The sequence below is a fragment of the Poeciliopsis prolifica genome, unplaced genomic scaffold (genome assembly GCF_027474105.1).
Source record: "Poeciliopsis prolifica strain line A6 unplaced genomic scaffold, Auburn_PproV2 SCAFFOLD017, whole genome shotgun sequence".
In the NCBI taxonomy this organism is placed as follows: domain Eukaryota; kingdom Metazoa; phylum Chordata; class Actinopteri; order Cyprinodontiformes; family Poeciliidae; genus Poeciliopsis; species Poeciliopsis prolifica.
This window is the reverse complement of record NW_026562392.1, coordinates 5,900,001-5,922,571: the sequence shown is the minus strand read 5'-3', so window position 1 is coordinate 5,922,571 and position 22,571 is coordinate 5,900,001. Positions and strand designations below refer to the sequence as shown.

General features: G+C 40.9%; 1 protein-coding gene across 1 annotated transcript in view; it reads left to right on the top strand.

Annotated features, from left to right (window-relative positions):
* Positions 1–22,571, top strand: part of znf407 (zinc finger protein 407) — a 179,549-nt gene that overhangs the window by 263 nt on the left and 156,715 nt on the right. The window contains exons 2-4 of the mRNA XM_055042037.1: positions 3,015–3,646; positions 3,833–6,019; positions 14,961–15,075. Of these exons, the coding sequence (XP_054898012.1) occupies positions 3,082–3,646; positions 3,833–6,019; positions 14,961–15,075 (2,867 nt within the window). The 5' untranslated portion in view covers positions 3,015–3,081. The remainder of the gene's footprint in view (positions 1–3,014; positions 3,647–3,832; positions 6,020–14,960; positions 15,076–22,571) is intronic.

Here is a 22,571-nt window from a genome sequence, read left to right as displayed (position 1 = left end):
CGTTTTCCAAACGTTCGAGCTTGTTAGACCCGCCTTAGCTCCGCTATGATTGGCTGACATAGCCCAGGAAGGCATTTAATTGGACGCGCTGTGAGTCTGAAAGTACAGTAGAAGAACGTGTTGCTAGTTAGCAAGTTAGCAGTAGACTCCAGTTTCAGCAGTGCTACACAATTTTACTCTGACACGGGGACATAAACTATTGAACCGTCAAATACATGGGTTTTTAAAAAAGTCGCTCACCTTGCGGAATGGTTTTTTATAGTTTTTCTCTGGTGTGGACGTTTTATCGTGCTTTATAGTCATCTGTGGCTAACTTTAACACGACTTTCCGTTACTGTTGCCGGGCTAGTGAGGAAGCAAAAAGTCAAACTTAATGTAGTCAGCCGCCAAAATAAACAACTTGGCGGTATTTTTTAAGTAGTTTTGTAAAATACGAAGGACGTAAGACGTTGGACACATCTGTATCTGCATCTCCTCTCATAGCAGCTGTCGTTCTAAAACGAATCCTTTCACTTTCCGTTCGGGCAAAATTAGGTCTTTTCCTGAAATATGATCCAGACAGGCGTCAGAAAATCCACTTTAACCAAGAGATTTTGTCGAAGATTTTGTCGCCTCCACCTTTATTCCACACGCACAGTGAATGGGGCTGATGTTTCAACGTCAAAATAAAAATGATGTCCTTGTGCTTTATAGTTTCTCGGCTTTCTTGAAATGTTTTGTTAAGCTGTGTTTTTTTTTTTTTTTTTTTTTTAGATTTTTCTTATATTTGTGGATGCAGAAAGGTTGCATTAATTTAATTAAACTTCTAAGCACAAATGGACTCATTGGAAATGTACCATTTTGGTCAGATGAAGATGTGTGGCCAGTCTTTGTGAGCCCACCATTTTGGTGCCAGGAGAGCAACTTCATGTTGAGGAAATGTGTAAAGACAGCAGCACAGACTGTGCAATGCATTTGTTTCATGTTAACAATTAGAAAAAGAAAAACAGCTGGATGGTCACTTTAGAAAGTGGAAATATAGAAGTTAAATTAGGAAATGAAATGAAAAAATAAATAGATAAATTTTAAATCCTCAGTCTTTGACTTGTTAAAATAGCATGCAACAGTTATAGAAAATCATGTTTTCTGTTCATACCCGATTTATTTTGGACGTGGACAAAATAGTGAAAGATTTGAAAATACAAAAGTGAACACTTAGGATACATAAGCTCATTGAAGTGCCATTTGAACTGTGTTGGGAGGGCTATTGGTGCCTATCTCCAGCGAACGTTTTGGGCGAGAGGCAGGGTTCACCAGTCTGTTGCAGGGCAACTCACACAGGGAGAATTTAGAAAGACCAATTAACCTAGCAGTCATATTTTGGGAGGAAGCCAAAGTACCTGGAGCGAACCCACACATGCACACAAGCGAACGCGTAAACTCCTGGGCAGGGAATTGAACTCAGGATCTTTTTGCTGGAAGGCAACAGTGCTACCACTGCCTCTGCAACCTGTCAACTAATAAGTCAACGTAGTCCACTTAGGTGTAATTTAATCTTAGTGTGAACATCCGAGTTTGTTAGAGACAACTGGTGAACAAACGGCAAGAAGTTATAAAACACGTCATGTTTGCGAGAATGGAAAGAGTATGGCATAACTTCAAACCGGCTGAGACAAAACCACTGACTGTTTATTTATTTAACTGACAGGCCAGCTAAGGTGTGCATTAATCTGAGAAGACAACTGTAGGTAGTTGCAGAAATCCATGGCTCTGTTGGGAGAATCTTAAGAAGTCTGATGTAGCTAGTTGTGTAAGAAAAATCTGTTTGAAAACCTGGCTGAGACTGTGGCAGAGGCTCACTTCAGCAGGAGAAGGACACTAAACTTCCAACCAGAGCTAGATCAAAGCACATGTATTTAGGATGGCTCAGTCAAAGTACAGACTGGGATCAAGATTTGCAAACTGATTTTCATGGATACTCTTCATCCAGTCTGACTATATAGGAATAAAAAACAAACATTTCAGAGGATAAATTCCCCCAGCATTTCCTTCACACCCCACTAGCCCCCTGAAATAAACTGGTTGTAAAAAAAAATATATATATATATAATTGAATTTGTAATATTTATATCATTAATATAACTCAATTAAGAACCAAATAAAAACCTGCCTTGAAGTATGTTTTCAGAAGTAACAACAATCATTACGATTGCATGTTTGCGTTTAAAATTATGGTTTGTAAATATTTTTTTAAATTTTTAAATCACATGTGATGTTGAATATTCAGCAATCAAATTTACCAATCATATTTACTGCAACTAACCAGACTTTACCAAAATGTTTTAATCTGAGATAAAGTTGAAAAAGGCTGAAACGAATGCAGACTTGTGATGGATTACCTACAGTGGTGATTTGTGACTTATATGTCTCTCAGATGATAATAAAACCTTTTAATTCTTAGAAACAACAAGCTGTAATGTTAACATGCTTTTAGTAACAGTTCGTGTCTATTAACACTAGATGGCGACACTTACTCACGTTTGGCCAGACGGAGTGGAACCGGATTTACCTCTTCACATAAACTTGGGCCGTGGTGTCCAAACTTTTTGCCATGCAGGCCAAAATTGTGAAGATGACAGTAGTCACGGGCCACAAAAATTAGATTTTTAAATAACAATGCAAAAAGGAATGTGAGTTTTTGTTGTTGTTGTTTTTTTTAAATTGCACATGCAAAACAGTAGTCAGAAATTATATATTTAAATGAAAGTAATGTCTTTTGGAGGAAATTAATATGTAATTCACGGTAATTCTGAAATATGTAAAAAAAAAAGTTTTACATTGATCTTATTAAAAGAAAGACATATAATTTCTGAAATTATGGAGTCAATTGTCATCGGACGTTGAAACCTACATACAAACTCATTCTGAGAGCTACATCCGATCTTGGAGTTGGTTATAGCTGTTATGCAGTAATATATTCTAGACACTTGGACATGCCGCATATAAACGTGTATTTCTTTTTTTTTTTCTCTCAGGATTTTGATGCGGTTTTGATGATACCACTGGATTTCACATTTGTGCGAAACTATAACAGGAAATGATATGGAAAAAAACCTGGAATTAGGAGAGGGGGATGCTGAGAGCAAATCAGCTGAAAACGACTTTGTGAGGGTGCAGGCAGATGATATGGAGATGGAGAAAACCACAGGGGTCTCCCCTGGTAGCACTGGTGAACTCGATAAGGCAGAGGAAGAACGTGCTGAGAGGCCATTGCCAGACGGCGGACGCGAGGGGGGGGAGAACGTTTGCAAAGTTTGTGGGTTCTCAACCATGTACCCGAGATCACTGAAAACTCATTATACAAGAAAGCATGGGAAAGTCATTGAAAAAAATCCTCAACCTCACGAAGAAAAGGTAAATAATCTTAATGCCAGTGAAGTCCCAGAGCAAGCCACCATTAAAACAGAGGAAGACGATGGTGAACAAAACCAGAGTCCAGATTTAGACCAAGAAGAGACCAACATGGCTCAGGAGAGAAGAGTGAGCAAGCGAACCCCAAAGCCTAAGATCATTTATTCCTGCAACTACTGTGGACATGAATTTAGGGACAAGGCTCCTCTTGATGTCCACATTCAGAGATACCATGCCAAAGATGTCCCTTTAACTTGTAAGTATTCCCTTATCTCCTGTCCACAGTTGACATTTCATCCTCGAAAATATTTACATCCTCAACCGCACAGGTGAATTACATTTTTAAGTGAATTAAATATGAATATTGGATACTGATGACCATGATGTTTCTCTGTACTTGTTGAGAAAGACTAAAAGAAGGATATCTCTCTGTGTTTTTTAGTTGAGGTGGAGGAGAACGTGGGCGAATCGGAGGAAGCCGCGGAGAGCTGCAGCACTGAAAAGGCTTCACCGTCAAAAGTGGCACCAAAGCGTGCTCTCAGCAGGTTCCAGCTGAAATGTCCAATCTGTGATTTCAGGGTGGGCAGCACCGCAGTACTGGAAAGGCACGCTCGCGATAAACACCCCACCCTAGAGTGGTTCCGCTGCAAAGTGTGCAACGTCTTTGCAGCAACTTCAGAGTGGATGAGTTCTCACCTGTCGTCGGATGGCCATTTGGAGCAACAGAAAGTAAAGAAAATCTCAGAAGCTTCTTCATTTGAACAGTGCGTTGAGAAGGTTAGCAGAGACTGTGCAGGAGATGATGCAGTTGTGGGCCACCTCGATCAGGTGGTTCCTGGAGAAGAGAGGACTACTTTGACTGAAGAACAAGAGAAAACTGATGAGCTGTCAGAGGCAGCCGAGTCTGTGCTGACTGAGGAAGAAGATGCAGAGCTTGAACCTCCAAGAAAGAAAAGAGGAAGACCAAAACAAGGGTCTTCTACTACTTGTGGATACTGTGGCTTGGTTGTGTCAAACGCCACTAATCTCAGTGTTCATGTTCGCCGCAAACACAGCAAAGATTATGGCTACAGCTGCACTTTGTGTAATTACAGCTGTGTTACCAAAGGAGATATGGATCGTCACTGTTTTACTAAGAAGCATGTGAAAAGAGCACAGGAGAGTTCAAGTAAGAGCCCGGCCAGGGCCGACTCCAGTGTGCCGTTGCTGGAGCCAACTAGCACACCAGCTACTGGCACGCAGCCTGCTGACGCAAAGCAAGAACCGGATGGGGAACTTCTTGGAGACCACAAAGATGAAGACCAATCTGAGTCTGACACGAGCCAGCAAAAAAGCAAGTATGACTCTGTTAATGCTTGCAGTCTTTGTGATTTCATTGCCCAGTCAATCCCCTCCCTCCATCTCCATGTCAAGAGAAAGCACACCAAAGATTTTGAGTACATTTGTCTAGCATGCAGCTACTATGCCGTTACTAGTAGGGAAATGTATCGTCACGCTAGCACAGAGAAGCATAAACAAAAGAGTCAGAAATACCTGGAACATCAAAAGAGCAAAGAACAAAGAGCTTCAGAACATCCTTTAAAAGGGACAGAGATCAATGAGCCTCCTGGGCAGAACTCCAGCACTGGCTGTGAACATCCAAACCCCTCAGATTGGTCGGGATCTTGTTACATTGACAGCCCGTGTGTGGAAATGGAAGATCCAGCTGCGCCATCTGTCACGACAGAGATTGTTCGTGTTGTGGTTGGTGGAACTGGAGGTGCAGATGAAATGCAAGTGACAACTAATACATCGTCGGCTGACAACGAACCAGAGTCAAACAACCAGACAGCAGAGATGACTGTGCAGCAGACTTCAGCCGTACCTCAGCTTCCATTAGATGAGTCTGCACATGAAGAGAATCAGGATTTAGAGTGTGCACAAGCAGGAGAGGAGACTTCAAAGGAAGATGTAGCGGTTGTTGATATGCAAATGTCCAAAGCTCCTCCGTTTGATGCAAGTATTGTTTCCTTCAAGGAGGTAACATTGGCAGAGAGTATGGCACTGGAAGGAGAGGCCCCTGTCATATCTTTGCCTGGAGGGCCAATATCTAGCGTCTTGTCCCCCAGCTCCACATATGTGAGAAAGCTCAAACCCAAGGAGGTGAAGGTTAGGGATGAAGCCAAAGGGAGCAGCTCTCGCATACGCTGCGAGGACTGCGGCTTCATGGCGGACGGCCTGAGCGGCCTCAACGTCCACATCTCAATGAAGCACCCATCCAAAGAGAGGCACTTCCACTGCCTGGTGTGCGGCAAGTCCTTCTACACCGAGAGCAACCTGCACCAGCACCTCTCCAGCGCCGCCCATCTCCGCAACGAGCAGAACAGCGTGGAGGAGCTTCCCGAGGGGGGCGCGAGCTTCAAGTGCGTGAAATGCACCGACCGCTTCGAGACGGAGCAGGACCTGTTTGTCCACATCAAGGAGAAACACGAGGAGCTCCTGCGGGAGGTCAACAAGTACGTGCTGGAGGACACGGAGCAGATCAACCGCGAGCGCGAGGAGAACCAGGGCAGTGTATGTAAATACTGCGGCAAGGTGTGCAAGAGCAGCAACTCCATGGCCTTCCTGGCACACATTCGCACCCACACTGGTATGTGAGCTCGCCTTTGCACACTCACTCACTGAATCTTCAACTCGCTCTCCTACTTTGAACATGTTGTGAAAACATGCATATCATTATTAGTAGTACCACATAGTTTAGCTGCTTGATTTGAAAACATCATTACATATGCATTATTACAAATTCACTACTTTGCAGCTGCATACATTATTAAAACCTCTTGTAACTGAAACAGATTACATACGCTGCTCTTTGGAAGTCTGGTGAGCACTTATATGTGACACATTTTCCTGAATACGTCAAAACAATAATCTCCTTTAGTGAGAGTCTAGCAATTAGGCCTTTGTTTTTTAGATGCAACAGCATTAAATAGGACAAAACAGACTCCTTCAGTGGGTGCTTTGGCTATTGTTAAGGCCACTATCTACTTCAGCCAGGTAATAGTTCTTTTTTTTTGTGGAGGTGAAGGTAAAGACTGATTGAGCTTCAAACCAACAGGAGAGACGCTAATGGACCCCAGATTGGGATTTCCTGAGCAACGCTTGGTCAGAGACATGTGCGACTCATAATTGATGTGTCCATTACCAAGACTCAGTTGTAATTATAGTCAATAAGTCTCTGTAAATGTGTTAAAGCTTAGGCTAAAAGCATTGGAGGTCCAAAGAGAGGTGGGCTAATAATTTAAAATAATCAATGCAGACATATTCAAAGCCTTTAATTTCCCTGGTGTCTGTATGTCCATGTTTGCGCATATATATATGTGTGTGTGAGAGAGAGACAGAGGGGTTGTATGCCTGGCGAGTGTGTGTCAGCCTTCATGGCTAGCTGATTATCCTCAATCCATTAGGATTTATCTTGTCATTTATAATGCAAAGCAGGGCTGCATTGGTCAGGGCTTTGGCTGGGAGACGTCCGGCAGGTTAAGAACACGGGGCGCTCCATTACTTTTCCCTGACCGTGTGTATTAATTGCTTTTAAAATCAACTTAATGCAGGAACGAGATGTGAGGGCGCCATCAATAAATGCCCCTCTCTGCCTCCCATAGTCCATCCCCCCTTTCAGGCTAAACTTTAATGGGACTTTAATTGAAGTCCGTGCTATGTGTTTACTGTGTGTGTGTGTGTGTACATGTGTCTTTGTGGGCGTGTGAAGCCTCCTTTTAGAGTCAGATAAAGTAAGGAAGGTTTCCACTTGGAGACAGTGGATGGCCTGAGTGGGTATTTTAACTCACCAGCTAACCTGATGGCTATTTATCCAAGCTTGTCTTGACTATTGATTTTACCTTTTGTATAACTGCCTAGCTAAAATAAAAAAAAAACAAAACGTGATCATCATGATAAAGGTAAATATTTTTTATTACTCCTTTCAGAGGGTGAAACTCATAAATTTTATAAATATCAAGGGCGAAAAATCGCCCAGTTATGTTTTGTAGTTTTGATGCTTATGGCATTCACATAATAAAAACTTGTGAAAATTAGAATATTATGTATAATTAATATATTAGAAGCTGATGTTGTCACCCTACTCAGGTAATTAAATCAAAATTCCTTTAAAGGTTTCTTGACCCTCTCAGTGGTCTTTAAGTCAGTAGACTGGACACATGTCCAGAAGACGGTCATACACACCCTACACAAAGAGGGTACGCCATAAAAGATTATTGCTGGTTGTTCATCTTGCTGGATCCAAACATATCAAAATGAAGCTGAGCGGAAGAAAAGTATTTTAGGAAACATTGTGGTAGGAAAAGGTGCACCACCAACTTGCATAACTTCAGCCTTGAGAGGATCGTCAAGCAAAATGTATTTAAGAATTTGTGGGAGCTACAGTCCAGACCCAAATTCAATTGAGAATCTGCGGCAAGACTTGGCAATCAAATTATATTTGCAAGTCTATAACTGCCTCACAATTATAGACTGATTTTGTGTGGATTCAGCCCAGAAATTCAAGGGGCATCAGCATATTTTATTCCAGTGCAATGTTCTTAAATTTAAGGGGGTGTCGGAGGAAATGATGCCGTAGTCCTAGATTAATACAATTTATCTAATTTTACAGATCCTACATCACTGTTCCTCATGTGCCAGAGTCCGATTTCTTCCTGCTGAACTCAAATGGCTTAAAGCTGTGAAAACTGGAGGTTAAATCCCAATGATTAATGCTTAGCTTCTCCACTCTTCATATTAATGGTTACCCTACACATATTCATAATTTTACCCGGTGTCATAATTCTTGAGTTTTGAGGTCACTTACTTAGTGTTACTTAAGAAAATGAAAGCAGTGACACTGAGGTCCCAAAAGATGGCACCCAGTCAAGGGCACATTAAAGTTTCAAATAAACAGTTTGTTTTGTTTTTATCCAACAGAGCTGTGGACTTGCTTAGGTGATTAAATCCCCACTTTTATGTGCGATTTCCGTTTCGAAGACGAGCCTTATTTCTCCTCGTTGTGACAGCATATGTCAGTTGCTATTATTGCTAAATCCCCTCATTACAGTGAATTATTTACCTTTTCACGTGTGGCCATTCATTCTGAGAGTTTGTTCGCGGGGGCCGCAGAGCGGCACGGTGGGGTTCTGCCAGTTTCTGAGCAGGGAGCACGTCCGGATCCTTTTAATTAAGACCTAGTTTTTATTCACTTGATTAATCAGTGAAATCAGGGAACGGTGGTAGGAGGCTGCACACAGATTTGTCAATTTGTCCCTTTAAGGAAACCCGTACACATGGCTTGCGTTTTGCCAATGAGCTGGAATTAGCATTTCGAGCTAAATTGGTCACTTTTTCACCAAAGCGAGCTGTCTGACCTCAGACCGAGGCTTCAAGCAATGCGCACACATGCAACGCATGGGAGTTAACACACAGGGTGGGATTTGGGTTGTTAGCAGAATTACTAATAAAAAAAACAAAACAAAAAAACCCCACCCAAAACAATGGCAATTTTTTTGTATGGATATTTTTAAAAAGTGGCCCTTAAAAGTATATACACTCCTGATTTCACTGATTTATATGTCAGCTTTTTATGTTAAAAAAATAAAAAATCACATGTACTTTGCCCGTAAAGTAACGGAACCTTTGTCTGGCTTGTATTTTATTCCCTTTGTTGCTACAACACCTTTTGCTAACACTTCCTAGCTGTTTTTGCCAAACTGAGCAACATGACTATTTTGGCTGAAAAGCAACAAATGCTATTCGAAGATTAGCACGGTGTCCCACAGCAGTGTGTGACCAAGCTGGTGACCAGCATGAGGAGTAGGTGCCACTATTTGCTCAATATATAAACTGTTAAATTGAAAACATGCCCTGTTTCTTGAAACGTCAACAAGCCAATCAAGCAGAAATCAAAAATGGCCTAAGATATTATCATTTTTTAAATAAGCAGGTTTTCCAACTTTTCTTTACTGTTTCTGCAAATAAGTAAAGAAAAGTTTATAATTTTGCACATCTGCTGTGCAACTTAACTGAAAAGAAAAAAACAACCAAAAACAATCTGAACTAAAAAAAAGGAAAAAAAAAAAAAACAAAATCATAGTGTCTCAGTCACAAACTTAAGCTAATTGTTTGTTTTCATCATGTTTAGGGGTCTACCAGCATCCTTGTAAAAGTTCTCCTAATGTATCACATTGCGGGGACATTTCTTGTCAAGTAATCCAGATGTTATGTTGAATTTAGTTCTAGACTCTGGCTGAGCCACTCTAAAACCACAATTTTAATTTGTGTTTTGGTAAATCAGGCTTCCTGATCTGTTAGTTGTATCAGATCAGTACTGGAGCCAAAAATGAATGGAAGATTTATATTTTTTAATATTAACATACAATTCAGTTAGATAACATACCAAGTCTTAGCGTTTTATGACTATTACAATACGTGAACATCCTTATCAGCAAAGAGAGGTAAACTAGTACTCACAGGCACATGAACAAATGGGTTATTCAGAGGAAGGAAATGAAAAGGGCCTCAAAAAGGCAAAAGGGGCAAAATGGCAAACTGTTGACAAAGAGTCACTCAGAAACGTCAGATCAAATCTCACACAGGAACTGGAGAAGGAACCACGAATCAGCTTGGCTCTTTAGAAAATTGTCTCGGGCAAGAAACTGAAACGGGCCAAAAGATCTAGAAAAAAAGAAAAATTACAATCATTTTGCAGTCTTTAGATCATTCCAGGAGACAACAACCTTTATCTCCAAAGAAAAAGCTTTTCTCCTCCTGCCCCTTGTCAGGTCTACACCTTCTGCCAAGCTTCTTCTGTGTTGGCCTCCTCTCCTCAAGTTTAAGAAAGCAGTTGGTTCAAAGAGAGCTCATTTACTTTACCACTGGGTAAAGCAGCATAACAATCAGCTTCAGCTTACGCTTTGAAAGACGCTTTTCTTTTCATCATCCATGGGACACAGAACCTGTTCCTCTTTGGTGAATGGCAGAATTTTTGGACTTTATCGCGGTTTATATTTGCATATAATGTTTGAAATCTGTGGAAGAGCTTGGGACCTGCTCCCCAATGCTGAACTAGAGTTGTTGAGGTCCATTGGTCTCTTCCTTTTGCTTGGACAAATTTATTGCAAAATGTCTGCGACGCGACACAAATAAAAGGTGTGCCTCTTTTACACTCAGTTGTTGTAATGAGAATCTTACAAAGTCTATATTATTACCATCTAAATATCTGCGTCTGTATACATGTTATAGTAGTTTATTTGTCGAAGTTACTGTCGGCAGCAGGGGGAATGTGTTAAAACATGCTACCAGGCTGCATAAAGGGAAGTGGAGGACGCCTGTGCAGTTCACTCGTACAGTTCTCCACATGTCAAAATATTTCAGGCTCCATTGCGTCATTATTTAATTTCCATTGTCATGTTTGTCAGTTGTGGAAGTGCAGTATTAACATACTTCATGCGTTTTTTGTTTTTTTTGTTTTACAAAAATGCTGCCACGTTTAAAAAAGAAAAATGTAAAAAAAAATTCTCGGCTTTGTGTACAGAAACCTTTCACAGGTGCCACGGAGCTTTGTGGCGACGCGCAGGCAGAAGTGCTTCTCTGGGTGCACTTTTCACACTCTGGTGCTGACAGGTGAAACGTTTCAATAAAGGATCATGTTTAATATATTTCTGACTTGGTGCCAAAATTCAGATCCATTTATTTCTATGTGGCAAAAAAAGAAAAGATATTTGTAAGCTGAAGTAATGGAAAGGAAGGCAAAGAGATTGAAATAAACTTTATGCGGATATCTTGCAATCTCATGTGTCAAAGAGAAATGGAACAAACATGAGCACAAAGTCATTTATTCATGTGAAATTGACATGTTTTTATTCTTATTTTCCTCCAAACCCGAAAGCTGAAGGCTACGGCAGAAAGTGCGTGGCATGTAAAAAAAAAAAAAAAAAAAGCTTAAGACATCACGATATGTGAGGTGAAACATTGCATGAGGTTTCTCTCTCCTCTCAGGAAATGAATTAGTCATTCTCTGTCTCATCTGGGATGTGAAGCAGCCACATTGCCCCTGTGTGGATGGCAATATTAATTTAACATGACACCGCATTGATGGTCAATTTCAGTTTCAGGGAGGCTGTTTAAGTAGAGTGGTGGAGTATTAATGTGATAAGATGTTTGAACGGGGGGAAGCGGGTGGAGGAGGCGGCAGTACATCCCTCTCTCTCTCTCTTTCTACTCTGCCATGTTTCATGCTCAGCCAGCCATCTGGACAAATCATCTCTCCACACGCCTCTCTCTTTCTCTCCCCCCCTCTCTCTCCCTCGCTTCTCAACTTTAGGTTGGATGTGTCTGAAAGTGTGTGAGTGAGAAGGGAAGAAAGGATGATTGTCTCTTTATGTTTTCTCCATGGCCAATGTGTTTTGGGAACATAAAGCTTGGCTGCGAGGCGGGGCTCTGAAACTCCGTATAGGTGTGATGGTGGGTGTGGTGTGACCCCATGCGACTGTCTTTTTGTTTTTTATTAGGTGTTGACGGCGGTATTGTTGTATGTGATTTCTCGCTGTTTGGGTGTGAAGTCTGCAGCTACAATTGGGGCTGTAATAAGTTTTTCCCTGTCTTTATTAGCTCCTGTGTTTATACCTATGTAAATATGTGTGGTGTACTGCAGAGATATGTGAAATGAAGAGGCTGGCCATGTGGGCCCCCCTTCCCCTCCACACACCCTCTTTCTCTTGTCCCTTGTGTTTATGGACCTTGTTAGCACAAGCTTGCCTTTCAATCTTCGTTACTGGCGTAAAATTCGATGTGTCGTACTTCCAGCTCACAGCAAGTGAACCGTGTATGAACGAATTAGTAATCTACACAAAGTGCTTAATCAAATCAGCAGCTGCCCCTGGAATAAATATTGTAGAACGTCTTGGGATATTCGCTGGCAGAGGGTGAGGGTTTGCTCAAAGATGCATGCGTGGATATCATACCCGGCTGCCACTTAGAGTGAAGTGTCGCACTGTGTCATGCCAGCCTAAATTCGGCTCAGCCTGCTAACAAATTCTACATTCGACTTCGTCGTACGCATATGCTTAATTTATGTTTTTTTTGGGAGGCTTTATGATGAATACGTTCAAAATAAATTACAATAATATTGGGTTTAGGCATTTTATTTTTTTCTAAATATACCAGTCTTGAGATACGGTGCATTTCCTCAGTTTTCAAATATTTACATTTCACTCCATTGGATACAACGGTCATTAGTGGACATCCAGTAAGAACATACCATGTTTTACCTTATTATAGTGTCAAAAAAAATGTTGCTGAGACAAACATTCTCCATTGACGAGGCTTTATTAAAACAAACAAACAATAATACATGAATCACAAAAAGAATAAAATGATGAACAAAGATTTATACAGAAATTAAGTGAAAGAAACCATGACTTGTTTACCGGGGTTTTATTCATTCAAATATTATTCACTGTGTAGTTAGCCTAAAATAAATGGTAATTAGGGCTTTTTGTAGCTACACTAATGACATAGCTCTTATGTGTAGGTTTTCCATTTTGATGCATATAATAGAATGAGAATACACTGCGGTGTTGGAAGACACCTATAGACAATTTACAGAGAATTTTTAGTTCAGTATTTCACTTAAAAGTTTTACATTTATTCGCTATAGACTATTAGAGGGCAATACTGGGCTGGTTTCTGCATTGTGTTGATATTCTCCAGCGGAATATCAACATAGTTCTCGCATCCTTGTTAGAAAAATCCTCCAAAATGTGAAAACAGCAGAGATGTCTCATCGCTAAATTTCTTTACAACAACCTTTGTTGTTGTTTTTCTAATTCTCCTCATAATGTGAGATTTGTTTTGTTCATCTGCTGGTGGTGGTGGTGCCAGCCTCCGACACAGAGTTTTATTGTCCCTGCACAACCAAGGTCTTCACACAGCGTCACCCTGAGCTTTGATGCAGGAGGGATTAGTTCATTTCACAAATTGTTTTTATATGAAGATATGGAAAGCTTCACACATTATATGCAGTAAAGAGGACTAGGACGTTTACTTCAGGCTGAAGTTTTTGTCACCTCTGGGTCAATTCGTCCACACACGTCACCATTTTGGCCCTCCCCATTTCAATTTCATACAGTTCTTCTTAAATAGTTGCATGTCAGTTTATTTATTTTTGTAGTGCAATGTATGTAAGATTGTAGTCACAATCATAAAAATGCCTAAATCTAAGGGTTATGCTCAGTTTCCAATGATTTGGTCTCCGTTTAAGAAATATGAGAAATTCAGTGTCAGTAGCATGACTATTTCATAATTGAAAAGGGCATAAAATTATTTCCAAGAGATTGAAAATGTCAATCAGCGGTGCTCAAACCTTTATTAAGACGAGGAAAATGGGGGGATTCTTCTGAAACTGAACATCAGCCTGGTTGTGCAACAAAAGTTTCAGCCATAGAAATTGTTTAGGATGAAAAGAAAACCCCCACAAATTAATTTCAAACGTCATACAGGGCTGTCTGAGTACAGACACTATAAGATGCACATGAAGAAAGACTGCGCCGGACGGTCGAGTCACCAGGAAACACACAAACGTGACAAGACAAGCCTCAGAATTTGTTGAGGGATAAGACTGAACTTTACGGCCATAACTGCTTCAGTATGAGATTAATCAACAAGGTCTGTGATTAACAATGCTACATTCCTACTATGAAACACGGAGGTGGAGCATTTGAGACCTAAGAAACTACAGGGAAGTGGATCAAAATTAACAACAAAGATGGAGACTGAAAATGATTTGCTCTTTAAACTGAAGGTTCTGGAGGGACCTTCTCTTTCACAATGCGCTTTTGATCCGAGTCATGTTGGTAGAAAAGCAGAAAAGTTTAAACTCTTCCAGGCTACGCAAACTTACAAGCACAACTACATATAAATGATAAACACTTCCCTGCAGACTTTAACTGAAGGAGATGTTTTTGGAGCGTACCGGACTAATTTCTTGACATCAGACACCCAAATGTATCCCCTTGAATTCAAAGAAGGTGACTTTTTTTTTTTTTTTGTAGAATGCTCCCTTTAAGTTGAGATGGTGGCTGTTCATGCATCACACAGATAGTGCAGGCATCTGCCCTCACTGCTCTGCGGTTAAATGATGGATGGCGAAGAGACGCTTTGCCACTCTCTCAAACGCTACCCCGCCCTCCGGACTTATTAATGACAATAATTAGGAGGAAACCTCCCTGTGAAGCCCGCCAGAGTGATTAGTGCTTTAATGATGGAATGGGAGGTAGCGAGTGCACCCAGAATTGATTTACGTATTCGCCCTGACCTTTGGAATCCAATTTACACATCCACAGGCAAAGAAAGAGTCGGTAGGAGATGAAGGAGAGTGACAAGGATAGATAGAGAGTGAAAGAAAAGCTGCTTGGCACTCGAAGTGGGACTCTAGTTTTTATTGGTGCTGAATTAGAGACATATGTCTTTTTTTAAAAAAAATCTCTGGTTCTTTTTTTTTCTTTTTCTTTTCCTCTTATTGTTGCGTCTGATTTGCTTTGCAGGATCTAAGCCCTTCATGTGTAAGATCTGCAACTTCGCCACTGCTCAACTGGGAGACGCTCGGAACCACGTGAAGAGGCATCTCGGGATGCGAGAGTACAAATGTGACATTTGTGGGTGAGTGACAAGAGTCGGTTTTGGTGTGGCTAAAACACTTCTCGGTTGGCTTCCTTCCTTCAGAAGCCCTTCACTCACATGACGGCGGTTGCGAATAAACAAGCTTTCACATGCATAAGCAGAACTTGCAGAAACATCTCAGGAGGAACTGCATCCGCAGCCGCTGCCAAAGTTTAGGCCATTTTGTTAATTTGAGATGGCAACAAATCATCAAAAGCCGGGATTTGTTCCGCGAGCGCCGCTCTCTCAAGTGTGAACTACAAATTATCTGTATATTATAGGCTGCCTAGATTGTATTTGTCTCAGGTGAATTTAAAAGTCAACCCAGTGTGAGAGAGAAATGAAACTAACGGGTTTATGAACGTCAGAAAATAGTGTCCCTTTAATCCAGAGATGTCCCGATCTGATCACAGGTATCGATTTGGGTCCTGATCAGAGCTTCGTTAAATGAACTGAAACTGAGTCTCTGAAGAAACTCAAGTAATGATAATGTCTGCGAAATATGTTTCGTACACATTTGTCAAAACCGTCACCTCGTCAATGACTGTAACATGGACAATTTGAGAAAGGTTTGAGCTCCTCTACCTCCTCCCAGTGCCATTATTACTGTCTGAAGAAATGCACCGCTCCCGATCATAAACAACAATCAGAGGCAGGAGGAGGATCTTATCGCTGTCAATCAAACTTGTGTATGTGGTTCTAAATTTTCACATGACTAGTCCGTAGGTTGAACATTCAATCCACAGACTAGTCACGTGTGGACTGATTAAATTATATTAAATACGCAATTTGAAATCTGTGAAATCTGCTTCAATTGTGAAAACAAGAAAACATGAATTGTGTGGTTTCCTCAAAATATGTCAGGAATCTTGTGAAGCGGCTAGCTTTTACTTTAAGCTCATGACATTCGCCGACTGCGTCGTTGTGCTTATATGTGGCACTGATTTAAATGAAGTTGAGAGTCTTTATCAGCAAATTCCTGTTCTTAAAGAACTCTGAACGGTGCAAAAGTAATCCTCCTCCTCGTCATTATTTTAATCTGTTTTAAACTGCCAACAACAGAATAGAACTGATTAAGCTACAAAGTGAAACACTTGACATTGTGTATGTCTGTGTGCACTTATTGCTTCATGTCTGAATATCAGCGGTCCAAAAATAACATGAAAATGCGTTAATAATGTGGGATTCTTTATTATAAAAGAAAGAGGGGGGGGAAAACAATCCTCTACATCAACCTTCCTCTCAGCATAAGGTGAGAGAGATTATTTAGCCAGCTGTACAAATAATCCTAATTGGAAGTTTATGTAGGTTACCACAAGGCTATAAATACGCAGTCGTTGAGGAGTACGGCTGTTCCGGCGGTACTCCGTACCCCCTGCATGTTGACCATATGTTGTGCTCAGCTCCCTCCATTCCCGTGATAGACCTCCTCACAGCTTTGCCATGTTCAAATAAACGTGTTAAGCTGTTTAACACGCATCCGGGGAATAGAGTAAATTGTGGGATTTTCAACCTTTTTTTTTGTCTTCCTGAAGTTTCTGCAGGTGCACGTTCTCCGAGACGTACGCCGCTGAAGCATACATGTCGGAAGAGAGCCGTTAGTTTCTCTTTCTGTGCGATTTTTTATTTTTTTTGGTGTGTGTGTGCGTGTGGGTGTGTAAACTGCTATCATTCGGTCTGGTTGCAGGCAGATTTCTTTTTTATTTACTTATTTATTTTTTATTTCTGTTCCTCCAAAGTTGAGCAGAGCAAATGTGTTTATTTGCTCCCGCTGATGTTCGCAAACATATTACAGCAGGAGCCAACAAGCTTTGCTTTAAACACAGCATCTCCTTTAATGAGACGAGAGGCTCATGTTTCACAAGCTTCCAACATCCCCCCCTACCCAACACACACACACACACACATACACGCAAACCACCAGCACACATCTAAAAACCCGCTTCTCCCAAGTGCAGCAAACATGTTGGGCTTTGACCAAGCGTCTCGCTTTACAGCGCACGCACACACACGTGTGTAGAGCTGGAGCGGTTCTCCAATATGCTTTTAAATGGGACTACTAAATACAACCCCTGGTTTCACAAATCATGCGGCTGTAGGAGCCGCGTGCTGCCAGTGCCAGCCACTGGTGACAAATCGGCCCTGTGTGTGCTTTCAGGACTGACTGATCACCAGGCCATCCCTCGGCTTGACTAAAGAGCAGCAAACACAAAGAAACTCCCAGCAACAACCTCATTAAGGCCAGAGCCATACATACACATAACCCGGCCTTGCCTTTTTTTTTTCTTTGTTGCTTTTTTTTTTTTCATCCCCCCAAAACTTTTCACACTTTGATATGTCCCTAATCTGAATGTAAAGCATGGTACTAATGCGTGGCAATGGATCAGGTGTAATGTGTGATGTTATTAGCCGTTTTGCTTTTTTTTTTTTTTTTTTTTTTTTGGGCGGTGGGTGTGTGGGGAGGGGGGGTGACCCAGAAAAAGTGAGATCATAGTGAAGGGAATGAAGGCGTTTTACTTCAGGAAACGGATGTTTTTGGGGGAGTTTTTAGGCGCAATCACACTTCATCACGTCAGTTAACTCACCACTTTGTTTTTGGTCTTTTTTTTTTCCATGCAGTGCTGGTTTATGGTTTCATTAGTCATTGATAAACTACATGTTGTCCTTTGCGTCCATAGCGTTTATCGTCATTTTGTTTCAGTTCCGATCATTTCCTTTCCTTTTTCCTGAAGAAAAGGAGGGAGAAAAAAAAAAAAAAGATTTCTGCTCTTCCATTGATCGCCACGTCTTCCTTGTTAAACTCTCAGACTGGGGGATTACCTCGCCTCTGACTCTTTGGATGAACGGACGCGCGGCGCCTCGGCTGTCCGCTTCGGCTGTCCGCCTCGCTTTAGCAGCTGCTCGCCGCTGCCTTTCTCTTCCCAGGAACCTGGGGGGAGTTGTTGATAGTTAAAGATCATATTGTTTTGGCATTTAATTAAGAAATGCAAATGCAGGGCCAAGACAGATTAGAACCCCTGACCACGCTGCCAATCAAACCTGATTACGGCAGTCAGCGTCCTGCTCGCCATTCACTTCACGGACATTTGGCTGCCGTCTCGTTGTTCTGTTTGCTTCTTTTTGTTGTTGCCTGCAAAAGTACTCACGTCCATTGAACTTTTTCACATATGGAAATATAATTTTAATTCAGTTTTTGGAAGGAAATGGATAAATTTTTAAAATACTGCACAAATAATAATTATTATAACAATATTAATAATCAAAACAAAACTATAAAGTTTGGCCAAGAGGCTCTCTGTCACTCTGGAGGAGCTACAGAGTTTCACAGTTGTGGAAAGAAACGCGTAGCCCGAAACAAACGGCTGGAAAGTTGTGATCTTTTTGTGGAGCAAACGTAGGACTACATGGTGGAAGGGAAATGGTAAGCAGAAACTGTCTGCCTTGATTTTGCATGACAATGATGGTTGTCAAAATGAACTTTTCTAATCTTAATGGAAAATTTGTAAACTTCAGACCTGAGCATGCCAAAAATGAATCACAAAAATCAGCATATTGTTCTATGTATCGTCTCTTTAGTTGGCTTTTTTATGGAGCTGGAGAAAAAACCCTGCAGATTAAAAGTGTACTACAAAAAAAACAAACAAATATTTTTGACCTAGTTTTTTGGTGTAACTATCTCAAAATAAGACAAAGCCTAGCAAGATACAGGAGTTTGTTTGGAATCAATAATTTCTTATTTCCAATGAAAAAGCTTCAGTTCCACTGACATTCATATTTCTTCGATAAGACATTTTTCTCATGTTGGCTGTGAAATAATCTGCCAGTTGAATTAGTACTTCTCTCATCAATATTACAGAATCACTGACTTAAAACAAGCTGCTCTATTTGTCTGAAAAATCACTTCTAAGACAGTTTTGTCTTGATTCAAGTTTACTAAAACATTTGCACAAGAAACTAAACAAAAAACTTGGTGAGATTTAGTTTGTCTGTGATGTTAAAAACAAAGCAAATCTACTTGTAAGAAATAGTTCAGGCAACAGGATCCGGGTACATGTTACAATTTTTGAAACACCTGAATTCGTAGTTATCACTGTAAAAATAAATGTTTCCCTAATCGGCCTGCATCTCTCCAGCGAGATCATAAATGTAGAGGTGGTATATTGACCTATCGTATGTCGTAAGGATAAACACATACTGTATGATGATGCGAAACTCTTTAGAAGTGGAGCGAACGGCTGGAAAAGCATCAAAAGGCAGAGCGGCAGGAAAGAACCATCTTGTATTGAGTCTCTGCAGAGGCTCGCTTAAAACTGGGAGATGCACGGATATCATCACACCTGAATATTAAACCTTTCCAGGAGAAAGTCGGAGGCTTTTCGTACTCCCGGGCAGAACTACAATGGTTTAGAGCGACACTTATTCATGTGTTAAAATGGCCCAGTCAAAGTCTCAAGCTTAACTCCAGCTGAGAATCTGAAGTAAAATGTGAACACTGCGTCTTGCAAATGCTCCGTCTAACCTGACTGAGATATTGTTGTAAGCTGTTAGACAGACACCTCATGAGGCTTGCACCTATGTTAACTCTGGGAAAGCGAAGGGGTGTAAATACTTTCCAAAGGCCCTGAATGCACCCGCTGTCCTACATATCTATCTGCTTACTTTTGTTTTTCTTTCTGGAAAGCCTTATTTGTCTTAATTTGCCTATAAAGAATTCTTTAGATCTAAAAAACCAGCAGAAAAACACAAATTGGCTGTTAGCATGCAAGATCAGATTCTTCAAATTTAATTGGTTAAGAGAAAAAGAAAAAGGATGGCAGAATCTTGCGTTTCCTCCTGGTGTTTTTTTTTTTTTTGTCCACAGTGGGGCTTGGCTACTTAATGAGCCTCCTCTTCCTCTCCTCCATCATCTGGCAGAAAGGCCGTGGATTCAGCACTTCCAGCTCCCGCTCTCTTGTCCTCCCTAAAGATGCAGCGGACGTCCAGTGCTGTTGTAAGTGTTAAATTATGGATAAACAGTCTAAATGCTTTGAAGCATTGGTTTAATATCTCGGCTCGGGCCCCGGTAGCGCGAACAGCATCCGCCGCGGACGCCGATTGTCCTCATGTGGATCGGCGTTTTATGATTATGGGTCACCAAAGCCCCCCTACATCCCCCCTTCTCGACTCCCCTTCCCCCGAGTGTCACTTGAAAAATTTGAACAACTGTTTAAAACCAACATCTTTCTGCCAACACACACAAAAAAAGTTTTGTTCCTCTCCCTCTTCTTAACTTGGTGTTGCAGAGTGTGTGCATGTGTGTGTATGTATATATATATATATATATATATATATATATATATATATATATGTACATACATATGTAGTGGTGATTTCATGTGTGTGTGATGTGACTGTTAACGGGCCGGGGCCGGCTCATGTCAGGGCTTTTTAAAATTTATTTTATTTTTTATTTTTTTAAAGTCGTGCGAGATTGTCTGGTTTGTTCCCAGAATAGCCCATCAGTTCCGCCCTGCGTGGCTCATCCGCTTGTAATGTGCCTTAATGCCCGGGCCCGTATGAGGAGCGTGAGGCCCTGGCGGTGACAGCGGAGGAGCATCTTAACTCGCTGCTTATCCAGAGAAAGCCGTCACTTAACTCAGCCCCTCTATTGTCTGTCCACACACTCCCTCCGTCTCCTCCGCCGCCCCCACCCGACGTGATTCTCTATAATCCTCAAACAGATTCTGGTTAGAAGTCCCCGAGAACTATTTTTATGTTTTTTTTTTTCTCTTCCTTCCTTCTTTCCTCCTATTAAAACATTAATGGCTGTTGCAGATGAAGAGAGGGATCCCTATGAGGATGATTATAATGTCACTCCGCTGATCTCCTGCCGCCCCGAAATAATTGTACATCATCGCTTCATAACGTGTCAGAGGGACACGTTGGTGGCGTGCAATTAAAACCGCAGAATATAATACAGCAAATTACGGGCTGTCAGGCCTACGAACAACACACTCGGTATTTGAGTTACACTTAATCATCACGTACATTAGTGATTTCGCTAAGATCCCTTCAGCTCCCTCCCCTCTCACCACCTCCCTCCGTTCATGCAGCAGGACTGTGAAAGGAGCTGCTGCTAGCAGGCTGCTGAAGGATGGTGGAGTGATACCTCGGCTAGAGCTTATAAAACAGTCGACCAAAGTTGGTTCCTGTGGTCTATACAACCGTCCACACGCTTATAAACAGCGCTCCAGCTACGGAAACTTCTGCAAACGTGTGGAGTTTGATTTGAATGTTGTTTCAGTTTTAAGCCCGGATGACTATGCAAGTTTCATGGTTATTGTAATTAACTAAAACTAAACAAAACGGCAAAAAGTTGAATTTGAGGAAACGTTTTCGTGAAGTCAAATAAAACAAAAATGGTCATTAATGGGCAAAAAGCAATCACTTTATTGTGTGTTTAGTGAGACTAAAACATACAGACATTCTTATAATTGAATTTGTTTTTGCGAATTTATTTATTTGCCTTTTGAACTGACATGAAGTTGATTGACTTATTTAGTTTCTCTTAGACTACAGATTGTTTAGATTCCAAATAAAATGAGGAATCTAAGTTGATCTGGATACCAAACATGTAGTGAAATACTCCTTCACCTGTAGCTGTAGCTTTTGAACCTACCTTGCTGTGTGTTGTTTACAGATAATCAAACAAACCTTTTTACTTTTTACTCATTACACAACTGTCTGTAAAAGAAATGGAGTCCGGAGAAGTGTGAAAATTTAGTCAGCCATCCTGTGGTAAAGATGCATGAAACTTCTTAAAATAAATAAATCATCTTACGCTCGGTTCAAAAGAACATCAAAGTTTGAGTGAAGAACATTTATTCACTTGAGGAAATGTATGTCTTCAAGAAAATGCTTAAAGAGAGGGAGAGAGAAAAACAAAATCAAAATCACACTTATTGGCACCCCTAATTCTACAAGGCAAAAGTAACTGAAGGATCTTTAGTCGATTACGCTTTACTTTTTCTTTCCATCATAATTGTTAGACTTTAAATTAGTGATCAAAACAACCAAATCTACCAGTGTGGGGTTAGAAAAAAAATGCAACATTTTATCATTTAATATATTAAGTGAGCCAAAGACGCACTTGTTTGGAGACAAAAACTGTGATCCTATCTCAAGATGGCTGAAGCTAAAAGTGCAACACCTCAATTTTGAACTGCTTGTTAAAGTAAAACTGTGATGGCAAAAATGAAATAGGTCCCAGGATCCCATTGGTCCGTTTTTTGTGCTAGTGCTTTGCCCTCCCCCACCTGTTGCTATGAGCAGCCAGTCCGCTGTGCACAGTGGCAAAAACACAAGTTCTGAACTTTTCCCTCAGTCTCTGCTTTAAGACCTTTGCCATGAAGAAAAGAAGCATGGCTCAGCTAACAGAAGAGATCCAGCAAGCACTTCTTTAAAGCTATTATTGTTTTGAAACATTCGCTTGAAGCAAGCTGCAAAAATTAGCATGT